We start from the raw sequence: 22,844 nt of genomic DNA, 5'->3' as shown, positions 1-22,844 counted from the left end.
AGGATGGGAGGGAAATACGGAGATTTCTGAGAGGAGAAAGCACATCTAATTACGCGAGGCGTGGCGAGAACAGCCACACGCCAAATGGGGAAGAGCCAGCACCTCTTTCCCAGCGAACACTGTCACGGGAAAAGGAAAAACCCCACCCAAACGCCTGAATCCGGAGGTGTTTAACGGCCGTTAACAAGGGAGCTGAGGGAGCCGCGGAGGCGCCGGTGGCGCACAGGCCTCTGGGAGGTGTAGTCCTCGGGCGCGCCGCCATCTTGGCGCCGCCACAGCACGGCCCCTGTGCCCAGGGCGGCGCCTTGGCAGCCATCTTGGGATGGTGAGGGCCCAGCCCTCTTTAGCAGGCCGTGCCTGGGGCCGCCCGGGATTTGGATTGTTAGTAGTAGTGTGAGCATTGTTTTTATTGTCAATCGAAACAGCAGGCAATCTCTCCACAAAAGGCAGCCCGATCAGCCTAGCGGGTGCTCTGACAGGCCTGGTGGTGCTTTAGGGATGGTTTGTGGGGCTCTGACCTTGCTTGAAGGCATCGTGCTGGTATTGGCTTCATGTCCATTCTGCCATCATGCTTTGCTAAATAAAGGGCAGTTTTTCTGAAGGTCTGTCTTTCAGTGCCACGCTAGCTCACTCCACAGGAGGAAGGAGATTGTGGATCTCGTGGTGAGCTCTGTGGTGGTCTCCCCTCATGGCCGCAGATGCTGTGAGCGCTACTGAGGGAAGGCCTGGCAGGGTTTGTGAAGGTGTGCTGAGAGTTTGGGCTGTAGGAGGCCTGAGAGGGAGCACAGGACTGTGGAGAGCAGAGCAGGGGCAGAATCGGGGAGGGAAGGATCATGAGGTGGTTAACAGGACCTGAGTTTGAGAAAGAAGTGGGGGAATATGAGGGCATGCAGGTTAGCAAAGTCACTAAGTTTGCTCTGGGAGGTGAGGTAAGCAAGGCCTTGCTGGAGTCAGGACAAAGCAGGTCAGGTGCTGTGAAGCTAAGCAAGAGCATGTGAAAGCATGAGAAAGGGGCAATGGGGATGTATTTAATGGGACTACAAAAGGAAATAGGATTCATCCAGGGTTCCTTGGATGCTCTTGATAGTGTCCTCAAGTGGAGCTGCTCCTGATGTTCTTCCCAGAGCCTGCTCTTGCCTGACAGGGAGAAGGTGACTCTTTCATACAGCAGAAATAATTTACTGTGCTCATCAGACTGCAAACTCAGGTGTACTGTTCAGCTCCCTAAGTACTTAGTGAGTGAAATTTCAAAGAGGGGCACTCGATGCCTTTGAGCCTGAACTTGAGATCTAAACGTAACCTCTCTTATGTATTACACTATGACATTATAGCTAGCTCCTTCATACCAGTGCTGCTTTTCACAGCAAAAAAATCTGGCTGTCTTATAACATACCCTGCATCTTTTTATAACATACATTTAGCTACTTCTTAAAGTGTAGGTTTTGGTTGTGTTTTTTTTTTTTTTCCCCTAAGCATGGGGTTATTTTGGAGTAAGCCAAAAATACCCTTCCCTTTCCTTCATTAGCCTTATGCCATTATTACAAGAAACCAGACCATCCCCATAGATCTATTGGGCTGTTTAATTGCTCTGCAAACACGGAGGGGTGCTAATAAGCTTTCTTTCAAGCATGTGTTCATGTGTCAACACTTCTGCTTCTGTCAGAAGCTTAAAAATGGAAACAGTTTTCTCTTTAAGAAAACAGGACCCAAATAAGGAGATGATGGAGTGGTGAAGATTCCTCTAGCGAGTCTGTTCCAGCTCATTCCTTAGAAAGGCTGTGTATGAAAGATCAGAGAAGGGCCAATAGATCTGGGCTTTGTCCAGGGGTCTCTGGGTTTAAAGCTCTCTACAACCACTTGAGCTCATTTTCCCTGTGACACAGGCTGGGTACAACTTGTTTCTCTGCCCAAGCTGTTACAAATCTAAAACTTTACTCCCTGGGAATTCTTTCAGTAGCATCAGAGATACAACCTATCCTTTAGCAAAAATGGAAGCTATCAAGAAAAAGATGCAGATGTTGAAGTTAGACAAGGAGAATGCCATTGACAGAGCAGAGCAGGCTGAAACGGATAAGAAGGCAGCAGAGGACAAATGCAAACAGGTAAGTAGGAATAAGATCACTGATTGTGTATGCACTGTGCAGATAAGTGTAACAAAATACTCTGCTGCAATTTTCTGATTCAGAAAGCAAAATAATTTGAAGCCAGGTTTCCTGTTAATCTTCTTTTGAAGTCTTTTTTCCTTTTTGTGATGTTACACTCATAGAGCCAGGTCTAGGTATTAGCTTCTCTTTTCAGCCATCTGAGGCTTTGCAAAATTAGCAGCATCCACAGATTATCAAGAGCACTTTGTCTAACTTTTCTTGAATCTTATACAATTGCCTTAATTTTATGCTTGTGATTCCATGGCAAAGGCCTTACATATTGCAGATCAAAGCTGTATAGCTTGAACACCTGAAGGACTATTGTTTGTACCTCCTGGAGAGGTAGCTGTGTCTAAACATGGTTCTAAACATTCACTTCTCCTTTAGGTGGATTAATAAAGTTCACTTGACTAGTCCTTGGCATACAGGGTGCCCCTCAGAGGTGCCAGCTGTGACTCAACAGTAGATAGGTTCTATTATTTTTTTTGTTAAGAATAATCAGAAACATCTTAATTTGAAAGCTCTGAACTGCATTTTAGTGATAACATTTTCATATTCTTTTGCTATTCAATGTTCTTTATTCCGTTCTTTCCCTCAGATTTGAGCTGTATGTTCAGGAAATGGCCTGAAATTGTGCCAGGGCAGGTTTAGATTGGATACTGGGAAAAATGTCTGTACTGAAAGGGTGGTCAGGGATTGGAACAGGCTGCCCAGGGAGGTGGTGGAGCCACCATCCCTGAAGGTGTTCTCAAAAACTGTGCAGGCATGGCACTTCAGGACATGGTTTAGTGGCCACGGCAGTCTTAGGTTGGTGGTTGGACTCAATGACCTTAAAGGTCTTTTCCAGCCGAACCAATTCTATGATTCTAAGCATTTTCAGAATGATTTCGAAATATAAGTTGACTACATTTAAGTTCCTTACAGCACCTCTTGTAAAATCATCATCCTCTAAATGTGACTGCTTCCACTACATCTTCTAGACTGCTCTAATACCTTGGTAGCATTCATTTGGCCAAATATTTCTCATATTCAAGTTGAATTGGAGGTTCTGGATGATATAACTAAATTTCAACTGCTTGTCCACTCAAGTGAAGCAACGAAAAAAGAGTTTCCACCAGCGTCAGGTGCTGCTGTGTTCCCCTCTGCCCCAAGCAACAGGAAAACTCCTTGTCCCTTCTGTGTCATTACAGCAAAGTGCCACAAGCTGCACACATCACCCTTCGTGTGCAGTCCCTGTTTCTTCCCTGGCTGCAAAGCAGCTGGGCAGATGCTGTTCTGCTGGGCCACAGTTTCCCCAGCTGATGTTTCTGTGCTCAGTTACAGCCACAGCAGATTGTTCCTGCCAGTGGTTAATGGTGATGGAACACTTGGTCCTCCTTTACATTTCGCTCTCAAAGGTGATTTCCTACAGAAAAATGACACAGTTATGGGAATTTCCAAGTATCTCCATGAGGGTAATTCACAATAAAAGCTAAAAAAGAAAACCAAATCTTTGCTCTCACTCTTCTGAACTGCCTCCAATTTTTCAGCTGGTTTTTTTTTTTTTTAATGTGGCTGCAGTACTCAAGTAGTTGTTTTTACTGTCACACATAAAGCAGCACCACCCTTTCCTGCTGCTCACTGTCCCCCTGTTACAGCACCCAAGTGAACACATTCTGGTTACTCAGAGTACAGCAACTTAGCAACATTCAGGAAAGGCAGACTACCAAAAATGTCACACCAGCTATCTTTGAAGCTAGACTGAAGACAGTTAATGCACCAAAACACAAACTATTTCAAGTGAACTATTTTGACAGACTAGATTTATGTGAAGGCAGAGCTAAACGGTTAAATCAGTTCCCCTCTACAGTCTGAACTGTTTTGTGTTGCAAATGAAAGGGTGGAACAGATGGGTTTGCAGGCAGCACCCTTATCAGCAGCCAGCCTCCTGATAATGGGAATTCTTCAGGGAGCATGAGATACTTTGTCATTAAACAGTCTCCTGGCAGGTTATAAATAGTCCCCTTTAGCCTACAATATGGATTTATATGGTATGGAGGAGAGGTTGTGAGCCTCCTGGCAGGATGGAGTATACCTTGTTGGCCCAGAGAATAATTTGGGTTGGAAGGGACCTCCAGAGGTCGTCAGGTCCCATCCCTGCTTTCAGCAGGCTCTGTCACAGACCAGACCTGCTCCCTCCTGCTCCCAGAGGATCACATTTGGTTTAAGTGTCTTGATGTACAAAAAGTTATTAGAAAACAACCACTTGTTTTTTGTAGCTGCATAGGAATGGAATTGTTTCATTGGAAATCAGAGGGCAGTAGTAGTTAGAACAAACATAAGGACATCATTTTAAAACACTTGAATTATGCCTTAGAATTAACTGCCATGAGATGTTGTGGAGTCCAAAACAGAAATGAGGTGAAAAAAGGCCTTATAGCATGTTGTGTATCCAACCAGGTTCTGTGTCTGCAGTGAGGGGGATCAGAGAATCACAGAATAACAGGTCGGGATTGACCTTTAATGCTTCTCTAGTCCAACCCTCCTGCAGTCAGCAGGGACATCTGCAACCAGAGCAGGCTGCTCAGAGCCCCAAACAACCTGACCTGGAATCATTCCAGGGATGGGGCAGCTCCCACCTCTCTGGACAACCTGGGACAGGGTCTTACCACCTTCTGTGTAAAACATCTCTCCCTTCTCTCTGGTCTGAATCTCCCTCCTTTAGGTTTCAAACCATCCTCCCCTTGTCCTGTCACAAGAGGCCCTGCTAAAATGTCTGCCCCCAGCTTTCTTCTCAGCTCCTTTGAGCACTGAAAGGCTTAAAGAAAGTCTCCCTGGAGCCTACTTTTCTCCAACCCCAAATCTCTCAGCCTGGCCTCACGGCAGAGGGCTTTCAGCCTTCCTATCATTGCTGTGACCTCCTCTGACCTCCCTCTAACAGGTCTAGATCTCTGCTGCACTGAGGACTCCAGAGCTGGCCCCAGCATTGCAGGTGGGGTCTCAGCAGAGCAGAGCAGAGAGGCAGAATCCCCTCCCTCATCCTGATGCCTACACTGCTGGGGATGCAGCCCAGGATGTGACAGGCTCTGAGCTGCAAGAGCACACAGAGACATGCTTGAAATGATCCTTCCCTGGCAGCAGCTGCTGCTTGTTCTTGGACTGCTGCCCCAGCAGACCTTTGATCTGGGCTTTGATGACTCTGTGTGTTATGTTAGGTTGAAACCAATAGTAAAGAGAGAGTCTAAACACATTAATCTGTAACCAGTAGTACACCAGAACGCTCACTTTGGGTTTCTCTCTCTTGAAAGGTGGAGGATGAGCTGGTAGCTCTGCAGAAGAAGCTGAAAGGAACTGAAGATGAGCTGGATAAGTACTCGGAGGCTCTCAAGGATGCCCAGGAGAAGCTAGAGCAGGCTGAAAAGAAGGCCACTGATGTAGGTATCCATGGCTAACGCTGTCCTGTGACTGTGCCCTGTGCTCTGTAGTGTAGCTGCAAGGCAGAGTGATAAGACCTGCCGAGTGCCGCGGCTGCAGCACTTTGCCCAGGGCATGGGAAGGGGAGTGTTACCTCCAGTACCCGCCAGGGAGTCAGCACAGCTCAACAGGCACCTAAACTGGGGGGAACTGGGAGCACCGAACCCATCCGGGCTTCTGGAACGGGAGGGAAGTGATTGTGGACAGGAATTCCTCAGAAAGGTGAAATTTCCTTTAAATGAACAAAACGGTGAGGTTTCACGGAAGCTGGGCCAGCAGCAGGGTTCTGCTGTGGCCTAAAGAAGCCGTTTGGCCGCAGCCACACAAAGGGCTGAAAATACAGACCCGGCTCCCCAGGCACCGCCCGCTCGTTTTGGTGCCAAAACGGTCACTTTTGGCTCCTCTCCAAGCCTGGCCGTTACAAACCGGCGGGCAGGAGCTGCCGGCAGTGCGGCGAACCCCGCCCTCGGGGTCCTGGGGGTGTTCCGGGGAGCCCCGCGCTCTGCAGCGGCTGTCGCATCACGGAGCGATGCGGTGCCCGAAGCAGGGGCCGGGGGGCTTCCGCGGGGCCGGTGCTGGGACCCACCGGGGAATGGAGCAACCGGGCGGGGCACGTCCGGGGCGCGCCGGTCCCGGCGCTGCCTGCGCCGACTCCCCGGTGCGACGTCACCACCCTCCACCTCCAGCCGCCTGACGTCATCGGGCCATTGAAAGGCGCGGGGCCGCCACGTGCAGCAGCTCCGCGCCCTTCCCGCCGCCAGCGCCGCGCCCATGGCCGCGCCGAGCTCCCTAGAAGCGGTGAAGAGGAAGATCCAGTGCCTGCAGCAACAGGCGGATGAGGCGGAGGATCGCGCCCAGGTCCTCCAGCGGGAGCTGGACCTGGAACGGGACCTACGGGAGAAAGTGAGACCGCCCGGGCTGCCTTGCTCGCCTCTCTCGGTCGCTCTCTCCCGGGCTGCCCTGCTCCTTCCTTCCTGTCTCTGGCTCTCTCTTGCTGGGGCGTGCCTGGCTCTCTCCTGCTCCGGGAGGATGGCTCGGCTGCTGCCGCCTTCATTCCATCCTCAAGCTGTTCCCCCCCTCCTCGCTGCTCCGGCTCCGCAAACCCTGCGGGAACCGCCGGCGCTGCCGCAGCGCCTTCACCCGCACCGGCATCCGGGAGCACCGGGCGCGGCGGCCCTGGCTGGTCCCCGGCGCTCGCTGCTTATCGCGCTTCGGGGCCGTTCCTCTCGGAAAAGGCTTTGTGAGCAGCCATCGGCATCGGGGAGCGGTTACGAGTTTAGTAGGAAATGGCTGTTTAATTAGGAAAAGGCTCTGCATGACAAGGAGCAGCGAGTTCCCGCCTCTGGGCGCCGCACCGCTGGCTCCAGCACAGCTGGGAAATGTCCGAACTGCTGGAAAATAACTTTCCCTCCTGGTTTCCACAGAGAAATGAGAACTCTCCACTAGTGTGCGGCTCTCCCGGGGCCGGACAGCTGGTTTCACTTAGATTTGTGTGTGATCAGCCTTCCCGGCATCTTCCTGCTATTTTATCACATGTCAGCGAGTTAGTTTTACCGTATAAGGACTGCGGGCTGCTTCTGGGAGAGGTGGAGCCAGACTAACTCCAGCTTCCCAGTGGCCCCGTCTCCATAGCTCTGGAATCTTGCTTAATTAAAATATAAGTTAAAAGTGCCCTGTGTAGTGGAAGGAGCTCTAGACCGCCACAGAGCAGCTGCCAGTTCTCTACATGATCAATGCTTTGTGTGTAAACCGAGAAAGTTAAACACAGAGCACTGGATAAAAAACAAATGGAACGCTGGATAATTGCTGACTAGAGGAATCCTGGGTCAGCTTCCATTTGGATCAGGCACTGAAATGCTGTCCAAGATGGTACAGCTCTGAGAGGAAACCACTTCCTCCAGCTCAAGAGGAGCAGGCAGGAACCAGATTTGAGAAGCTGCAGCAAAACAAGTATTTTTAAACATAAAGCGTGAAACCAACTGCCCTTCCAGATCTGCAGCCTGGAAAAGTCGTTAAAAAAATAAAAAAAACTTAGACATGGCATCACACTCAGACTGGGGACAACTGAGTGCACAAACCTGGCAGTTCGTAAATTGGGGCTTTGTTTTCCTCCCAGTAACAAGCAACTAAAGCAGCCATATCTTAAACAGGAAACTGATGGACACCAGTTTGTTCTCGCTGCCTGTGTGTGAGCGTTGTTCCCTACAGCCCCCCTCCAGTTACTGCCCAGTTTGGGGTTTTAAACACTGTTGCTCCCAGTTGCTGTGCACTTTATTCAGTGACATCTAAAGAGATTTTTATTGTTAGGAAATGCTTGCTGCCTAATTCCTTAACTACCACAGGAAGTGCTGACGAAGGAAAGAGAACTTACTTTAAGGACATACCTAATTTTGCCCTATTGATGTTACACACAAGACTGACTCTGCAAGCTGAGACCAACCCTATCTGCCCAGCTGACAGCCCAGAGATGATAGAGTGTTTGCAGGCACGACCTGCAGTGGGTAAAGAACAGGCTTGAACAGGATATTGCTGCAATCTATGATGAAACCAAGAACTGAGAGATGAATTGTGAAGTTTTTTGGAACAAGCATTATGGGAACAGTTCAGTTTTTAACTTTGTTGTCCTGTGGCTAGATCCTGCCCCTGTGAAGTGATCTGAAAATAGGTCTGTGATGGACCCTTTGTTGTGTGGCAGGAATGCTAAGTGCCAGTAAAAAAGAAAAGCAGCACATACCCCATACCTTGAAATTCCTGAGATGCCAGAGTTTAAACAAACAAAAAGCAGAGGCAGAAAGGTTCCTAGAACTTCCTGCCTGCTGAGGAAGGGCCTTTGCAGTTAGGGAAAGCGATTAGTTGAGAACATTTGTCAGGCAGAAGCTGGCTCCTGCAGAGCCTCATTTTGGGTGGGTGTTTCTCACAGGCTGAAGGTGAGGTGGCAGCTCTCAACAGACGAATCCAGCTAGTGGAAGAGGAGCTGGATCGTGCCCAGGAACGGCTGGCCACAGCCTTGCAGAAGCTGGAGGAGGCTGAGAAAGCAGCAGATGAGAGCGAGAGGTACATGGCCTTTTTATTTGGTTAAAAATTGAATGTATAGCAACAATATGTCTGTATAGTTTGTATCTGCACTGCAGGTCAGAGACTCAGAACTTGTTTGTAAGCTCAGCTGCGGCGTTCTGTTGGCTTTGAAGAACGCCGTAGCACGGTCACAACAGGCCACTTCAGTTTACAAACACTGAGTTCCACTTGAGGCTCTGTGAGATAAAAGTGCTGAAATAATTCTGCATTAAACGTGCTTGCTTTGGCTTCCACAGAGGAATGAAGGTTATTGAGAACAGAGCAATGAAAGATGAAGAGAAAATGGAAATTCAGGAGATGCAGCTGAAGGAGGCGAAGCACATCGCCGAGGAGGCTGACCGCAAATACGAGGAGGTAAAAGGGGTCAGGAGGTGATTAAACACAGGGGGAGAACCCTGAACAACTCTGATGCCCTGCAGCTGAGTCACTTGTTGAACACTTTTCCCTGCCTGATGGTTCCCCTTCATTCCAAAAAGGAACTGTTTCAATGGTGACTTTGCAGCACCTTTCATGCCAAAAATGGGGCAAAACCCAGCTTGTTTGGGGTAGGGTCTGGCATGTCTGTGCATGGTTCAGTCCAGTTCCATCTCTCAGGAGGAAAGCTGCAGCACAGCACAGAGAGAAGCATGTAAGGCATCACAGCCTGGCTTGCCACAGCTGCTGTCTCTTTACAGGTTGCTCGCAAGCTGGTTATTTTGGAGGGTGAACTGGAAAGAGCTGAGGAGCGTGCAGAGGTGTCTGAAGTGTGAGTAGCTTCATAGACATGGGATCGGTTCAGAACACAGCCAAGGGGTACTGTAGACACCTTCCTGTGCTGTCTGTCATTAGATAAGAATTCACCCCTGGTGGCAGTGTATGCAGAAAAGCTTTTCTGTTCCCTGTACACCCAGGTTTAGAATTGTTTTGACTGGAAAAGACCCTTAAGATCATTTGAGTCCAACTATTATCTATCTCCACCAAGTCTGGGGTTAAACCATGTCCCTCAGCACAACATTTCTGCAGCTTTTAAACACCTCCAGAGAGGGGGTTTCAACCATCTCCCTGGGGAGCCTGTGCCAGCCTTTGAGAACCCTTTCAGTGAAGAAATTTCTTCTGGTGTCCAACCTAAACTTTCCCACTAGTTTAGAGGAAGGATTAAAGATTTTCTCCTTTCTGACTTTATAATTACTTCATCCTCTGAATTTTCAGACATCTTGAAAATTAAATCCAACCCTAACAGGGACAGCAATAATTTGTACTTGTTTTGGTTGTTCCTACAGTAAATGCAGTGACCTTGAGGAGGAGTTAAAGAACGTCACCAACAACCTGAAGTCCTTGGAAGCTCAGTCTGAAAAGGTTGGTTCCTTCAGTAAACTGAGGGGGATAAGGGCAAAGTCAAACCCCATAAATAAACTCATCAAAATGTTGCAGAAATACAGAGAAGGGGTTCAGCTGGCTCCTGCTCCACAGGGCACTGAGTCCTGCCCAAACCCAAGGCAATGCTCAATGCTCTGATTGTTAGCTGCAACCCTCCAAGCCAGGACTCACATCTCCATTCCTCACACCAGTTTGCTGCTGACTGCTCTGCATTCTGGTCTCACTCTTCTGTGGGTTTTATCCTCTTAATAAATCATTAAAACTCTTGATTTCGTTAATCAGTTGTTCCTGGCTAGATTAAATTGATCCAGAAAGCTTCATATCCTCATGCATATGCAGCTAGTTTTGTGCTGCCTGAGCCTGTTGAGGTGTAAGATGACACATGAAGGAATTTGGACATCCCCAGTCTACAAGTGATGGTTTATGAAGCAGAGTCTGAAATGTCTTGGTGAAGAGGAAAGTGGAAATGCAGCCTTTGTCAAAGGAAAAGTGGCTATAAATAGGTCAGGGTTTCATAAACATCTGTTATTGTTGCTACAGCTTCCCTTAAAGAGTCTTTATTGTTTTCACAGTACTCGGAAAAAGAAGATAAATACGAAGAAGAAATCAAGATTCTCTCTGACAAGCTTAAAGAAGTAAGTGGGTCCAGCTCCAAACCAGGGGTCCACCCCAGACCATGTCCATCCCCTGCCCCTGTGTCCTTCCCCAGACCCCATGTCCAGCCCCAATTGTCCAGCCCACCATTTTTTAACAGCATCCAGTTACTCTTCTTTCATCTTTCCAGGCTGAAACTCGTGCTGAGTTTGCAGAGAGAACAGTTGCCAAACTGGAGAAGTCTATTGATGACCTGGAAGGTAGGAACTGACTCAGCTTCATTTAGAGTGGTCAATTTCAAATCAGAAACCAGAATTCTAGGAGTGGGTGTTGGATGTTACTAGGAAAGGGCAGAAGTTCCCATCAGGCCTATCTGCAGATGGGGGCAGTCTGTTCTCTGGATGTCTGTCCCTCCCTGGCAGGAGGATGCTTTCCTGGAAAAGGTTCCGTTTCCAAAAGCTGGGGACAATAACCTGGTTTGGGCCAACTCACAGAGAGAGGGACACAAGGGCACTTTTCAATTAAAACAAGATGATCCGTGCCCTGCTTAATCTGTACTGAAAAACAATCAGAGAGATTAAACCCCAGGAAGTGTAGATGAGGGTTCTGCCCAGGCAGCTGTGTGCAGTTCTTGCTCCCAGGGGATACTCAATTTACTGTTTCTGTTTTCTTCTCGTTTTCCTCCCCACCTGCTTTGGCTGCTGCCTTCTGACTGTCTCCTGCTCTGCGCCTCTCTCTGGACTGTTTCTCTGCATTTCTTGCCGCCCTCGTGCCGGGCAGATGAGCTGTATGCTCAGAAGCTGAAGTACAAAGCGATCAGTGAGGAGCTTGACCATGCTCTCAATGACATGACCTCCCTGTGAGCTGCTCTGCTGCAGCCCCTTAAGCTTCTCTTGCCTGTCACACCTGTCACTCCTGTGCACCTTCCACAAGCGATCCTTCCACCTCCTCTGTAAGAACTGAGCTCAATAAAAACGAGATACCTCCACCTTTCAGCTGTGGGGCTTTATTTCCTTACAATTCACCCCAAATACACTGGCAGTGACAAGGACAAAATGTTCAGCTCCTCACACTGGGGACAGGCAGATGCCATCTGCGCAGAGGCCTCATCAGCCATGGCAAGGACCTGGAGCGCTGGCATATGCCTGGCTTTGGTTCCCCAGGATAGGTGTGGCAGCTTTGAATGTGTTTGGTGTGTATGTGAGGGGTAAAAACTGAGGACAATGACAACTTGGAAGGACATGTCCTGTAAGTCAAGTGTTAGATCAAGACAGGTCTGTCACATGCGATGTGTCCAGGAATTTCACTAAATGAGAGCAGTTACCAAAATCCTGGCCCTGTTCTGTGGCTGCTCTTCTAGCCTTGGCTTGAAGGCAAAGGTAAGTGGTGAGGGGTTTATTGAAAGAACATGGCTTACATCTTGGCTTTTTTTTTTTTGTCTTTTTTCTCACTAGAAAAACTTGCTCAAGCCAAAGAAGAGAACTTGGGGTTACATCAGACACTGGACCAGACACTAAATGAACTGAACTGTATATGACATGGCGGAGAACCCCCAGCGGCCAAGGGACCCTTCTCTCTGCATTTACTTATTGCTCCTCTCTCCTCTCTCTCTCTCTCTCCTGGAACAACCAATAAGTTATGAACAGTCAGACACCCACAGAGCCCCTCCAGGGGGTCAGCAGCACGGCTGTGGCTTGTCCTGGCAGTTCATTAGTCCTGTTAATGTACCTGGTAGCAGCTGTACCCCTGCTGTAGCGTCACCCGCCGCGAGCCTCTGATGGACCTTTCATATTAAACAGTTTCACACAGTGCTGAGCTCTCCTCGCCATCCTTTTACAGGGCTTCTGTTGGGAGGTGTCACAGCCCAGCATGCTATGGACACCTAGAGGCCTGATGTCACTGAGCCTTATAGCTACATAAAAGGTGAGTGGCAGGAAGTTGGGGCCAGATACTTAGTAGTGTGCAGTGACGGGACAATGGGCACAAACTGGAACCCAGGACGTTCTATCTGAACAGGAGGAGAAACTTGGTGTGAGGGTGCTGAGCCCTGGAGCAGGCTGTCCAGAGAGGTTGTGGAGTCTGCTCTGCAAAGATTCCAACCCCACTTGGCTGTTGCGAGCCTGGGCAAGCTGCTGCGGCAGGGGGGTTGGAATAGATAATTCCCAGAGGTCCCTTCCAACCTCACCATGCTGGGACGCTAGGATCCTGGCATCCATCCGCTCGCGCTCGTCTTCCGTCCGCAGCAGGAAGTGACGTTGTGCCGGACACCGGCCGCGGGGACCAGGTTGCCAATGGCGCCGCCGCTTACACCCCGACCAGGGCCGCCCGGCCAATGGGGCGCGGGCTCCGTGCGCTTCCTGACGGACTCTGAGTGACGCGCCCCTCTTCAGCCAATAAGCGCGGTGTAAGCGGTGATGGGCGGTGGGCGCGGCCCGTGAGGCGGCGTGGGGGGCGGGCGCGGCCGGAGGGGCGGTGCCCGCGAACATGGCGAAGACGTACGACTATCTCTTCAAGCTGCTGCTGATCGGGGACTCGGGCGTGGGGAAGACGTGTGCGCTTTTCCGCTTCTCCGAGGACGCCTTCAACGCCACCTTCATCTCCACAATCGGTGAGAGGCCCGGCAGGGCCACACCGCCACTAGCCGAGCCGAGCTCAGCGGCCCGGCCCGGGCCCTGCCGGCTGGGGGTCCCGCTTGGCGCGGACGGCGGCTCCGACTCCGCGCCTGGGAGCGGCTCGTCCCGCCCGGAGGGGTTTGAGGGCGACCGCCGTGGCTTCCGGTTCGGGATAGGGGAGCGGACGGAGCGGGTTCGCTGCGGCCGCGGTTGGCTCCGGCGGCTGCCGAATCTCTGTGACTGGTTCGGGAGGGGTGACCAGCCCGGCACTGAGCCTCGTCCCGGCGCCGGCTGCCTCCACGTCTCGGGAGTTGTGTTCACCGCAGCCGTGCGGAGAGGCAGGCTGGGACCGGCGCGGTGGTGTGTGGCGGAGTCACAGGATGATAAGGGTTGGAAGGGACTTCGGGAGATCTGGGTCGGGTCGCTCAGGACTTTGCTTGCTGCGTGTGAGCCGAGTGCGCTCTTTCGCTAGCTGAGGGGATGCTGCTCAGCTGGGGCCGAGAGAGGGAATCCGAGCAGGGAAGTGAGAGGGGAAAGTGTTCATTTGGTTATCGGCAGAAACTCGGAGTAATGTAGCTGCTTCTCGTTTCAGGTATTGATTTTAAAATTAGGACTATAGAGCTGGACGGCAAGAGAATTAAACTACAGATATGGTGAGAGTTTGCTTCTGCAGTTTCTGTGCTGGCTGGATGCCTGTCGGGGTCGGGTGGTGACATCCTTCCCCTTGTTCATCAGTTTACCTTAGAAACCAAAGGATGGTTCTGGGGCACCTAAGGACTGTTTCACGTTCAGTTAATTAAAGCTCTGGGTGTCGTTAGCCGGCAGGGGTTTGCATGAGCTCCTGTGTTTGTGCGTTGCAGGGACACGGCAGGGCAGGAGCGGTTCCGGACCATCACCACTGCCTACTACCGGGGAGCCATGGTAGGAGCCAGCTGCCTGCGGGGATGAACGCTGGCCACACACCACTGCCTGCCAGCCTCTGCGCTTGGCCTGGCTAAATATTGACAGCAGTGCCACCGTTTGAGGCAGTGCTGGAGTTGTGCTGGGACAGTGGGAGGTGCTGTGATGGCTTTTGTCTGGGCCCTGCTCTATAACTGCAGCTCCCCATGGCCCTTATCTCACCCGGCACACACCGACTGGGTGTCACGGGGAGCTGGGAACCAGCTGCTTAAAACTGGTCATAGGTTCACAGAATGGTTTGGGTTGGAAGGGACTTTAAAGATTATCCAGTTCCAACCCCCCTGCCATGGGCAGGGACAGCTCCCACCAGCCCAGGTTGCTCAAGGCTTCATCCAACCTGGCCCTTGGAACAGCTCCAGGGAGGGGACATCCACAACCTCCCTGGGCAACCTGTTCCAGTGTCTTCTCCACCCTCACTGTTAAGAATTTCTTCCTAATCTCCAGCTGAAACCCTCTGTCTCCTCTTGCTCTCCAGGGCATTATGTTAGTCTATGATATCACCAATGAAAAATCCTTTGAAAATATTCGGAACTGGGTCAGGAATATCGAAGAGGTAATTCTCTTTGTTTGTCTTTTTGCTTACTGGATGCCCACAGTGCTGTTTCATCCTCCAAAAGCTGTCAAAATGTTTCAGAGGTGTGAAGTTTGTTTTGAATTGATGTGCTGAGGGGTGCTTGGAACATGAATTGAATGAAAAATGGGCCAGTGCCTTCTGGAATGCCATGGTTATGGTAACACCAGAGCCAGCAGTGTGGGCTGCAGCCCTCCCAGTGGTGGGTGGCCTGGCAGATGCTTTTTCCTCCACAAAGTGACCCAAGAACTGTGGTTGTGCAGGGCACAGGCTGGGCTGAGGGGTCTGGGGGAGTCCATAAAGCTGTGGAGGATGCTTAGCACCAGCTTCTCCATGGCTGTATGCCTCATCTTTTGGCATTGTTTGTGTCAACCCACCTGAGCAAAGCCCTTTCTTTGCTCTGTTTCTGTCTCAGCACGCCTCACCAGACGTGGAAAAAATGATTCTTGGGAACAAATGTGATGCAAATGACAAAAGACAGGTTTCTAGAGAGCAAGGGGAGAAGGTAAGTGCTGGAGACTGGAGACTGAATGTCTTTGTTAACTTGGACCACTCAGGCTACCACAGTGGTGCTGGTCACTCTGTCCCTTGCTTTGGATGCTGTTGCTGAGCAGAGCTGCTGAATGTATCCCAAGCTGTATGCTTCCCTACTCTGATCCAATGCTGAGTCTCTGTTAACTGGGTCAGGATGTGTTGGGTGCAGAGCCAAAACTTGGACTTTGTCTTAGAAGAAGGCAGAAAAGTGATGCTGGAGCCTGGCATTTAGGAAATGGCACTTTTGGGGCTGAAGACATGGTGCATGGGGTTGGCTTTGCTGATGTCAGATCTTGCAGAGTCAAGGTAGAGAAAGTGCCCTGCAGATGTCACAAGACTGCCCAAGGAAAGGGACTAAAAGGCCCAAAGGAGGGGATTGAAGTGTGTGCAGGGTGTAACCAGCAGAACACAGCCCAGATGCTGAGAGGAGAGAGCTTCACCTCCTCATTTCTTCAGATGGTTCTGCTGGACTCAAACTGCTGGGAGGGCATTGTGCTTAAAGCTGTTCCCAACCTTACCCACCTAACACCAAACCTCCTTTTGTTCAGCTTGCTGCCAGTTTTGGGATTAAATTTATGGAGACCAGTGCAAAAGCAAACATAAACATAGAGAATGTAAGTACTGCAGCTTCCCTTGGGGCTGGGGCTGAGCTGGGGCAAGGGCTGGGAACACTCCCCCCATCCTGGTGGGTGCAGAGCTTGGGGGTTAGGTGCTGTGCAAGGGCATATCCCTGTGTTCTGTGAGTCACAGAGTGATAGGGCCTGGAAGAAACCTCCTCCAGTCCAGCCCCCTCCTAAAGCAGGGCACCCACAGCAGCTTGCCCAGGGTTGCAGTGTCCAGGTGGGGTTTGAATGTCTCCAGAGATGGGAGACACTTCTCTGGGCAGCTTGCTCCAGGCCTCCAGCCACCTTACATTGAAGAGGTTCTTCCTCGTGTTTAGATGGAACTTCTTATGGTCAGGTTTGTGCCTATTGCCTCTTCTCCTGTCACTGGGCACCTCTGAAGAAAACCCTGGTCCCATCCTTCTGACACCTACCCTCTCAGTGCCTTAATGCACTGATCAGATCCCCTCTCAGTCTTCTCCAGGCCAAAAAGCCCAAAGTCCCTCAGCTTTTCTTCACAAGAGAAATGTCCCAGACCCCTCACCATCTCCATAGCCCTTTGCTGTGCCCTCTCCAGCCAGTCCCTGTCCTTCTTGAACTGGGGAGCCCAAAGCTGGACACAATGCTCCCCATGAGGCCTCACCAGGGCAGAGAAGAAGGGGTGGAGAACCTCTCTCAACCTACTGGCCCCCCTTTTGATATCCCCCAGGATTCCAGTGACCTTCTTGGCCACAAGGGCTCAGTGCTGGCTCCTGGTGATCCTATTGTCCACCAGGGCACTGCAGAGCTGCTTTCCAGCAGGTCAGGCCCTCACCTGTGGAGGCCTTGTGCTCAGAGCAGATCACAGGGGTGTTAGCAGCCAGCTGTGTTAGAGCAGCACTCTGGAAACCTCCCCCTGTGTCTCTGCTTTCCCTAAGGGGGTTGAGAACTGCTGCTCTTTCCCCACTGCTGAGCCCTGGCAGTGCTCCACTCTGCCTGCCCTGTGCTGCTGTGGTTTCAGGTTCAGCAAAGAGCTTAGAAACAGAACATGAAAACCTGAAGTGGGGGAAAAACCAACCCAAAACCTTGATGTCCTTCAGGAGTTCAGCCTCTCTGGAAACTCAGGGAGGCAGCTTATTGCTAAGAAGCTGTTGGAAGCTGTTTTTATCCCCTGCCTCACACTTTGCTGCTTTACCTTGTCCCAGGCATTTTTCACCCTTGCAAGAGACATCAAAGCAAAAATGGACAAGAAGTTGGTGAGTAACCCTGACTTGGTCCAAACTGTCTTGAAATAGGGGGAAAAAACCCAAGGGAAGGCTAAGAGCATCTCCCATTCCCTATATTTTTCTGCTCTGTTTCATGGGGGATGCACTGAAAGTGCTTTTTCCAGTCTGGCCAAGCCAGGCTCTGACCTTGGCCTAGAAACAAACTGTCTCAGCCTTTCAGGAATTAGCTGCAATGGGTGAGAGTTTCTGAATTAGAACTATCTTTAACTGCTTTTATTGGGAGGCAGGTGAGTGCTGGAGCAGCTTAATGATCTTCCTTGCTGGCTGAAGAATGGAATCCTATAAATTAGACAGATGGGAGGCCCCCTTCCTACTTTAGGGGATGTCTTCAAAGCAGTGTGGCTGAAAATAGGTCCAGAACTGATTTTTTTTTTTTTTTTTTTTTTCTTTTTTTTTCTTTTTTGAGGGGGGTAACTTCTGTGGAAACATCCTGAGAAATGATTTGCTTACCTTCTGTACAACAAACAAACATCCATTCCAGTCAGCTTTGGTCAGTTTGCTCCTTAGGAAATGAAGCTAATGAGGATTTTTTTCTGCTTTTACTGAGCATTCACCACCCCTGTGCCCAGCCCTGTGCTGACAGAGGTGTGATGTTTGGGTCTGGCTGTCAGTTCCTGAGTGTTTCAGGAGCCAAACATGTCCTGCCATTTGTTTTTAATCCCAGCTATCTCTGAGCTCATGGGAAGCAGAGGCAGAGTGTGTGTGCTGGTTGCAGATGTGCTTCTCTGCCTCCTTGTAGTGGCTGAGGTAAGGCTGAAGCCTGCAGTCCTGCTGCTTTCAGGGTTTGGGTGTGAGAAGGCTGATGCCACAGAATGAACTCTTTGGAGTAGGGATGCTTGGAAACTGTGAAGCACAAACCAGTAACTCCCTGTTCTTTGCACCTTCAGGAAGGCAATAGCCCACAAGGCAGCAACCAGGGAGTCAAAATCACACCAGACCAGCAAAAGAAAAGCAGCTTTTTCCGTTGTGTTCTTCTGTGAGGGACCACTGCCTTAACCTGAGCCCCTGGCTCAGCTGCACTGGACTTGTGCCTGCTCTGAGTGAGATCCTCCTCTGTCTGTGGGACTTAGCATTCTCCACCTACCTTTGTCACCCTCTGAGCCAGCTGAGGGAGAAGCTGTTCATTTGTTAGGCATCGTCTGACTCTTCGATTCGTGGAGACGGAAGAAGTTTTTATTTTTGTTTTGTTGTCAGGTTGCCACTGGGGCCATGCTTGTTTTTGTCTAGCAAGAGGGACTTACAGACCAAATGAAGCACCTTTGCTGCCAGGCTTCAGTCCTTCTGTTGCTTTCTGTTATGGACCCAAATTGGAAAGGGTTTGGTTTGGTTTGGTTTTTAAGTTCTGATCACAGTAAGGAAACTTCAATGCCAAGGTTAATAGAAGCACAGCAATGTGTCCAGGAGGTACATGTTGCTTCTCCACCTCTCTAGGGGCCTGTAGAACAACTGCATCACACCAGGACAGGCTCTACCTTTGGGGAAAGTAGGAGGAAGCTTTCTGCAGCTCCACCTCTTTGCTACCACAGAGAGAATCTTGCCCTGCCTGTGACTCGTTCTGGCGCCTTCCTCCAGACAATCCCCGAGTCCAACTGAAGTTGCAAAAGGAATCTTCCTGAAAGGAATCTCTATTTTTGATAAAAACCAAAGTGTGCTGTGACTCTGACAGACCCTGACCACCAGGAATTACTTGATCCATGCCAGACTTGACTGTAACTCAGTGCTCCAGCTGTTCAGAGGAGGTGGTGAGTCCTGGTGAGACACTTCCAGCAGCTGCTGGCTACAGTGAGTCCTCTTTAGACACAGCCAACAAGAGGTGATGGCTGCAGGGGGGGGGTCCTGAGCAAGCACTCTTGAGTCTGTGCTTGGAGAACCAGAGGCAGGAACACCCACTCAAAGTCTGTAACAGCACCAGGGGTGGCTCTTCCTTCTCCAGTCCACTCCAGGTCTGTCATGATGTAGTAGCTAGGTAGAAATGGTGACAAGAAAATGTATTGCACTGCTTCCAGTTGTGTGTTCTCAGGCACACTTGGCTCACATATGCAAATAAATGTTGCACATCCCAACACTTGCTGCAAACAGACTTTCTTCAAGTGAGATTTGCTTGGCTGCTGAGTTGAGTTCTCCATCACTTCAGGTTTCAGGCAGCAGCAGTGCAAAGCACGTTTAGCCCTCAGTGGGAAGAGTCTCTGTTGTGTTTTCTTGCTGTCCACACAGTCTCCTACATTCCACTGGATGAAAGTGTAACAGCCAAGTAACAGTGAAAGTGTAACAGCCTGGGTGGCTGCTGGCTCTGGAGCTCTTAAGTCATTGCTTGCTTGGATCTCTTAAGTCATTGCTGGCTCTGGAGCTCCTGAGTGGTTGCTTGCTTGGAGCTCCTTTGTAGCTGCTGGCTCTGGAGCTCCTGAGTAGTTTCTTGCTCTGGAACTCCCTTGTAGCTGCTGGCTCTGGAGCTCCTGGGTGGCTGCTGGCTCTGGAGCTCCTGGGTGGCTGCTGGCTCTGGAGCTCCTGAGTAGTTTCTTGCTCTGGAACTCCCTTGTAGCTGCTGGCTCTGGAGCTCCTGAGTAGTTTCTTGCTCTGGAACTCCCTTGTAGCTGCTGGCTCTGGAGCTCCTGGGTGGCTGCTGGCTCTGGAGCTCCTGAGTAGTTTCTTGCTCTGGAACTCCCTTGTAGCTGCTGGCTCTGGAGCTCCTGAGTAGTTTCTTGCTCTGGAACTCCCTTGTAGCTGCTGGCTCTGGAGCTCCTTTGTGGCTGCTGGCTCTGGAGCTCCTGAGTAGTTTCCTGCTCTGGAGCTCCTGAGTAGTTTCTTGCTCTGGAACTCCTTTGTAGCTGCTGGCTTTGGAGCTCCTGAGTAGTTTCTTGCTCTGGAGCTCCTGAGTAGTTTCCTGCTCTGGAACTCCTTTGTAGCTGCTGGCTCTGGAGCTCCTGGGTAGCTGCTGGCTCTGGAGCTCCTGAGTAGTTTCTTGCTCTGGAGCTCCTGAGTAGTTTCTTGCTCTGGAGCTCCTGAGTAGTTTCCTGCTCTGGAACTCCTTTGTAGCTGCTGGCTCTGGAGCTCCTGGGTAGCTGCTGGCTCTGGAGCTCCTGAGTAGTTTCTTGCTCTGGAACTCCTTTGTAGCTTCTGGCTCTGGAGCTCTTAAGTAGTTTCCTGCTCTGGAACTCCTTTGTAGCTGCTGGCTCTGGAGCTCTTAAGTTGTTGCTTGCTCTGGAGCTCCTGGGTGGCTGCTTGCTCTCTGTCCAGAGGCTGTAAGCCTGCCTCTCAGTTAGACTGACAAAAGGAGCCAGTAAGAACCAGCAGCTCCCCAGGCTTGCTGTGGAGTGATTGAATTCTGGTGTGTTTAATTCAGATGAACATCCAGGCTGTGTCCTGCCACTCCCTGGAATTGCTGACCATGCTTTGTTTACATTGAGAGCTGCACTTAAGGGTCAAATTAAACCTGATTTTAAACCTAACGATTTTTTTTTTTTTTTTCTCCCCTGGTTTTGTTCTCTCCAAGCCTGTGGTGTTCAGTTGTGGCCTCCAAAGCAGCACTCCCAAGTGGTGCTGTGGTTAAAAGATCTGTCAGGAGTTCAATCAGTGAACTTTACAGATCTGCAGCTTGCAGTGGGGCCCAGCAGGAGTCTCTCTCAAGTGGGGTGGGGGAAAGAAAAAAAAAAAAAAAAAAAAAAGGGCATTTTCCTGTGTCAGTTACTGGGTTATGAAAATGCATTTGATAAGCTACCAACCTCTGGCTTTTTTTTTTTTAACAGCTTGCAGAGCACAGAGAGCTCTGTTCATGGTTAAAATCCTCTGCAAAGCTTTGCTCTAACCAGAACCTCCTGGTGCTTGGGGTTTTGTTTGCTTGTGGCTTCTCAGCTGTGGAGGAGTTGGTGACAGCTGGAGGATGAGTTGAGGGGAAGCTACTGGAGAGCCTTCCAAGTCCCTCTGTGCTGCTGCCAGCCTGTGCCTCTGTCCTGAGGTGAGGATGCTTCTGAAAGAAGTCTTCCTGTGTGTGCTGCCAGAAATCCCAGAGGCAGAAGTGGGGAGGTGGTGAAGGCAGGGCCTGAGTTGTGTTTTCCCACACAAAAGTGACCTGGTTGAGGATTTGTTTGTGGCTCAGGGAATGTGAATTGTCTCCCAGCCCTCCTTGCACTTCAGGGTGAGCAGACTGACTGCCCCAGGGGGCTTGGTCTAAGTTGGTATCCCAGGCTGTCCCCTGGGCACTGCCTACCTGGTGCCAGTGCCTAAGCTGATAACTCAGCTTGAGATGAGCAAGCAAACATTAATTTACCAGTGGCTGAAGCCTGAAGGATGGAATTGGGTTCTCACTCCTCACTTTTGAGCTGCTCTCTAGCACTCAGAGCTGCCTCTCCCTAGGTGAATACCTTCCTGTTGCTTCTGCACATCCCTGTACCCAATTCCTAGCAGGAATTCCTTTCACAGCCTGATTTTTATCCAGTGGCCAACAACATCCTTGCCTGATCTCAGGAAGTTTCCTACAGTTACTGTGACTACAGTCATCACTGTACTTCTGAGGAGTGGAGGGGGAGGATGCAGATCACCCAGGAATTAAATCAGCCTGAGCAATATGAAAGCTAAAATGCAGGTGGAGGGCAGGAGAAGGTTCAAGCTTCAGTTGTTTGGCTCCATGCTGTTAAACACAGCCAGAAATCTTGGAGCAGTCCAGCATGCAGCTGATGTTTTCCACACTTTTAAAAGTATGGAAAGACCATGACCAGCAGAGGTGCTGCAGGAATAGGTGCAGTGTGGATTTGTAGCTCAGGTTGCTTGCAATAAAGAGGGGGGGAAAAAAAAAAAAAACAAAACCCCAAACAAACACCTCTGAAGCTGGAGGTAAAAATGATGAAAGCTTGAGGAAGCTCAAGAGAGCTGCAAACCAAACTCTGCCTGCTGCACCTTCCCAGGCTCAGGAGGATGCCACTAAGACTTCATAGAATCAGAGAATCCTAGAATCAGGCAGGGTTGGAAGGGACCACAAGGCTCAGCCAGTTCCAACCCCCCTGCCATGGCCAGGGACACCTCACACCAGATCAGGCTGGCCAGAGCCTCATCCAGCCTGGCTGCAAACACCTCCAGGGATGGAGCCTCAACCACCTCCCTGGACAACCCATTCCAGGCTCTCACCACTCTCAGGGTGAAGAACTTCTTCCTCACTTCCAGCCTGAATCTCCCCACTTCCAGCTTTATTCCATTCCCCCCAGTCCTAGGGTTTCACTTGGTTTGTAGAGAACCAGCCTCAGTTTTGAACTCCCTGCCTTGGCTGAGTATCCTCTTGCCCTGTGGCTGACCTGAGTTTGGAGGCTGGTTGCAAATATTTTTGGGTAGTCTTCACCCTTTGGGTGGCTCTTCCAGCCATAAGTGGTGGAACTGCTGTGTTGGAAGATTCCTGTTGCCTGGCTCCTGTGCTGCCAGGCACAGCAAATGTTCCTCTGGCAGCAGGGCCTCCAGACTTTCCAGCCTGCCATTTATAAATCCTATGGATTCTTGCAAAGCTCTTTACTGCTGCTCAGAATGCTTTGGTCTCTCCTTTCATGTGAGGTGGTGATCAGCCTGCTGGAGAGTGGCACAGGGCTTGGTGGTGGTGGTGGTTGGTTGTGGTGTCTTTGGCTGGTGAGGGTGCTCAGAAGCTCTCCCCATGGTTCCTTGTCTTGGACATGAAGTGTTTGGTGATTGGGATAAAGAGC

At 50.5% G+C, this 22,844-nt stretch overlaps 2 protein-coding genes across 6 annotated transcripts; both read left to right on the top strand.

Moving 5' to 3' along the window:
- Positions 1 to 1,988: 1,988 nt before the first annotated feature.
- On the top strand, positions 1,989 to 12,420 carry LOC128978299 (tropomyosin alpha-4 chain). Of its 5 annotated transcripts, XM_054396122.1 has the most exons (10): positions 1,989 to 2,102; positions 5,432 to 5,557; positions 8,518 to 8,651; positions 8,909 to 9,026; positions 9,347 to 9,417; positions 9,932 to 10,007; positions 10,601 to 10,663; positions 10,813 to 10,882; positions 11,403 to 11,481; positions 12,077 to 12,420. In XM_054396122.1, exons 1-10 carry the CDS (start codon positions 1,989 to 1,991, stop codon positions 12,141 to 12,143), a joined length of 918 nt encoding a protein of 305 aa, XP_054252097.1. In that variant the 3' UTR covers positions 12,144 to 12,420. The 5 variants fall into 5 exon arrangements, with proteins under 5 accessions (XP_054252097.1, XP_054252098.1, XP_054252099.1 ...); XM_054396123.1 differs by lacking the exon at positions 11,403 to 11,481; XM_054396124.1 differs by lacking the exons at positions 1,989 to 2,102; positions 5,432 to 5,557; positions 11,403 to 11,481 and adding an exon at positions 6,360 to 6,500.
- A 680-nt stretch (positions 12,421 to 13,100) lies between these two features.
- On the top strand, positions 13,101 to 19,895 carry LOC128978286 (ras-related protein Rab-8A). The gene is made up of 8 exons (XM_054396103.1): positions 13,101 to 13,230; positions 13,827 to 13,887; positions 14,095 to 14,155; positions 14,670 to 14,747; positions 15,181 to 15,270; positions 15,848 to 15,913; positions 17,086 to 17,136; positions 18,054 to 19,895. The coding sequence occupies exons 1-8, from the start codon at positions 13,107 to 13,109 to the stop codon at positions 18,144 to 18,146; spliced, it is 624 nt and encodes a 207-aa protein (XP_054252078.1). The 5' UTR covers positions 13,101 to 13,106; the 3' UTR covers positions 18,147 to 19,895.
- The last annotated feature ends 2,949 nt before the right edge of the window (positions 19,896 to 22,844 follow it).

The sequence above is a fragment of the Indicator indicator genome, chromosome 36 (assembly GCF_027791375.1).
Source record: "Indicator indicator isolate 239-I01 chromosome 36, UM_Iind_1.1, whole genome shotgun sequence".
Taxonomy (NCBI): Eukaryota; Metazoa; Chordata; class Aves; order Piciformes; family Indicatoridae; genus Indicator; species Indicator indicator.
The sequence above is the reverse complement of the archived record's forward strand: the minus strand, read 5'-3'. Positions and strand labels throughout refer to the sequence as shown.

What these genes read in the sequence shown, in the direction of transcription:
- LOC128978299 (XM_054396122.1), top strand. Translation starts at nt 1,989, where the DNA reads ATGGAAGCTATCAAGAAAAAGATGCAGATGTTGAAGTTAGACAAGGAG. An exon ending in CAGAGGACAAATGCAAACAG is followed by an intron (nt 2,103 to 5,431) that starts GTAAGTAGGAAT and finishes CTCTCTTGAAAG; the next exon opens with GTGGAGGATGAGCTGGTAGC. An exon ending in CTGAAAAGAAGGCCACTGAT is followed by an intron (nt 5,558 to 8,517) that starts GTAGGTATCCAT and finishes TGTTTCTCACAG; the next exon opens with GCTGAAGGTGAGGTGGCAGC.
- LOC128978286 (XM_054396103.1), top strand. Translation starts at nt 13,107, where the DNA reads ATGGCGAAGACGTACGACTATCTCTTCAAGCTGCTGCTGATCGGGGAC. An exon ending in CACCTTCATCTCCACAATCG is followed by an intron (nt 13,231 to 13,826) that starts GTGAGAGGCCCG and finishes TTCTCGTTTCAG; the next exon opens with GTATTGATTTTAAAATTAGG. An exon ending in CTAGAGAGCAAGGGGAGAAG is followed by an intron (nt 15,271 to 15,847) that starts GTAAGTGCTGGA and finishes CCTTTTGTTCAG; the next exon opens with CTTGCTGCCAGTTTTGGGAT.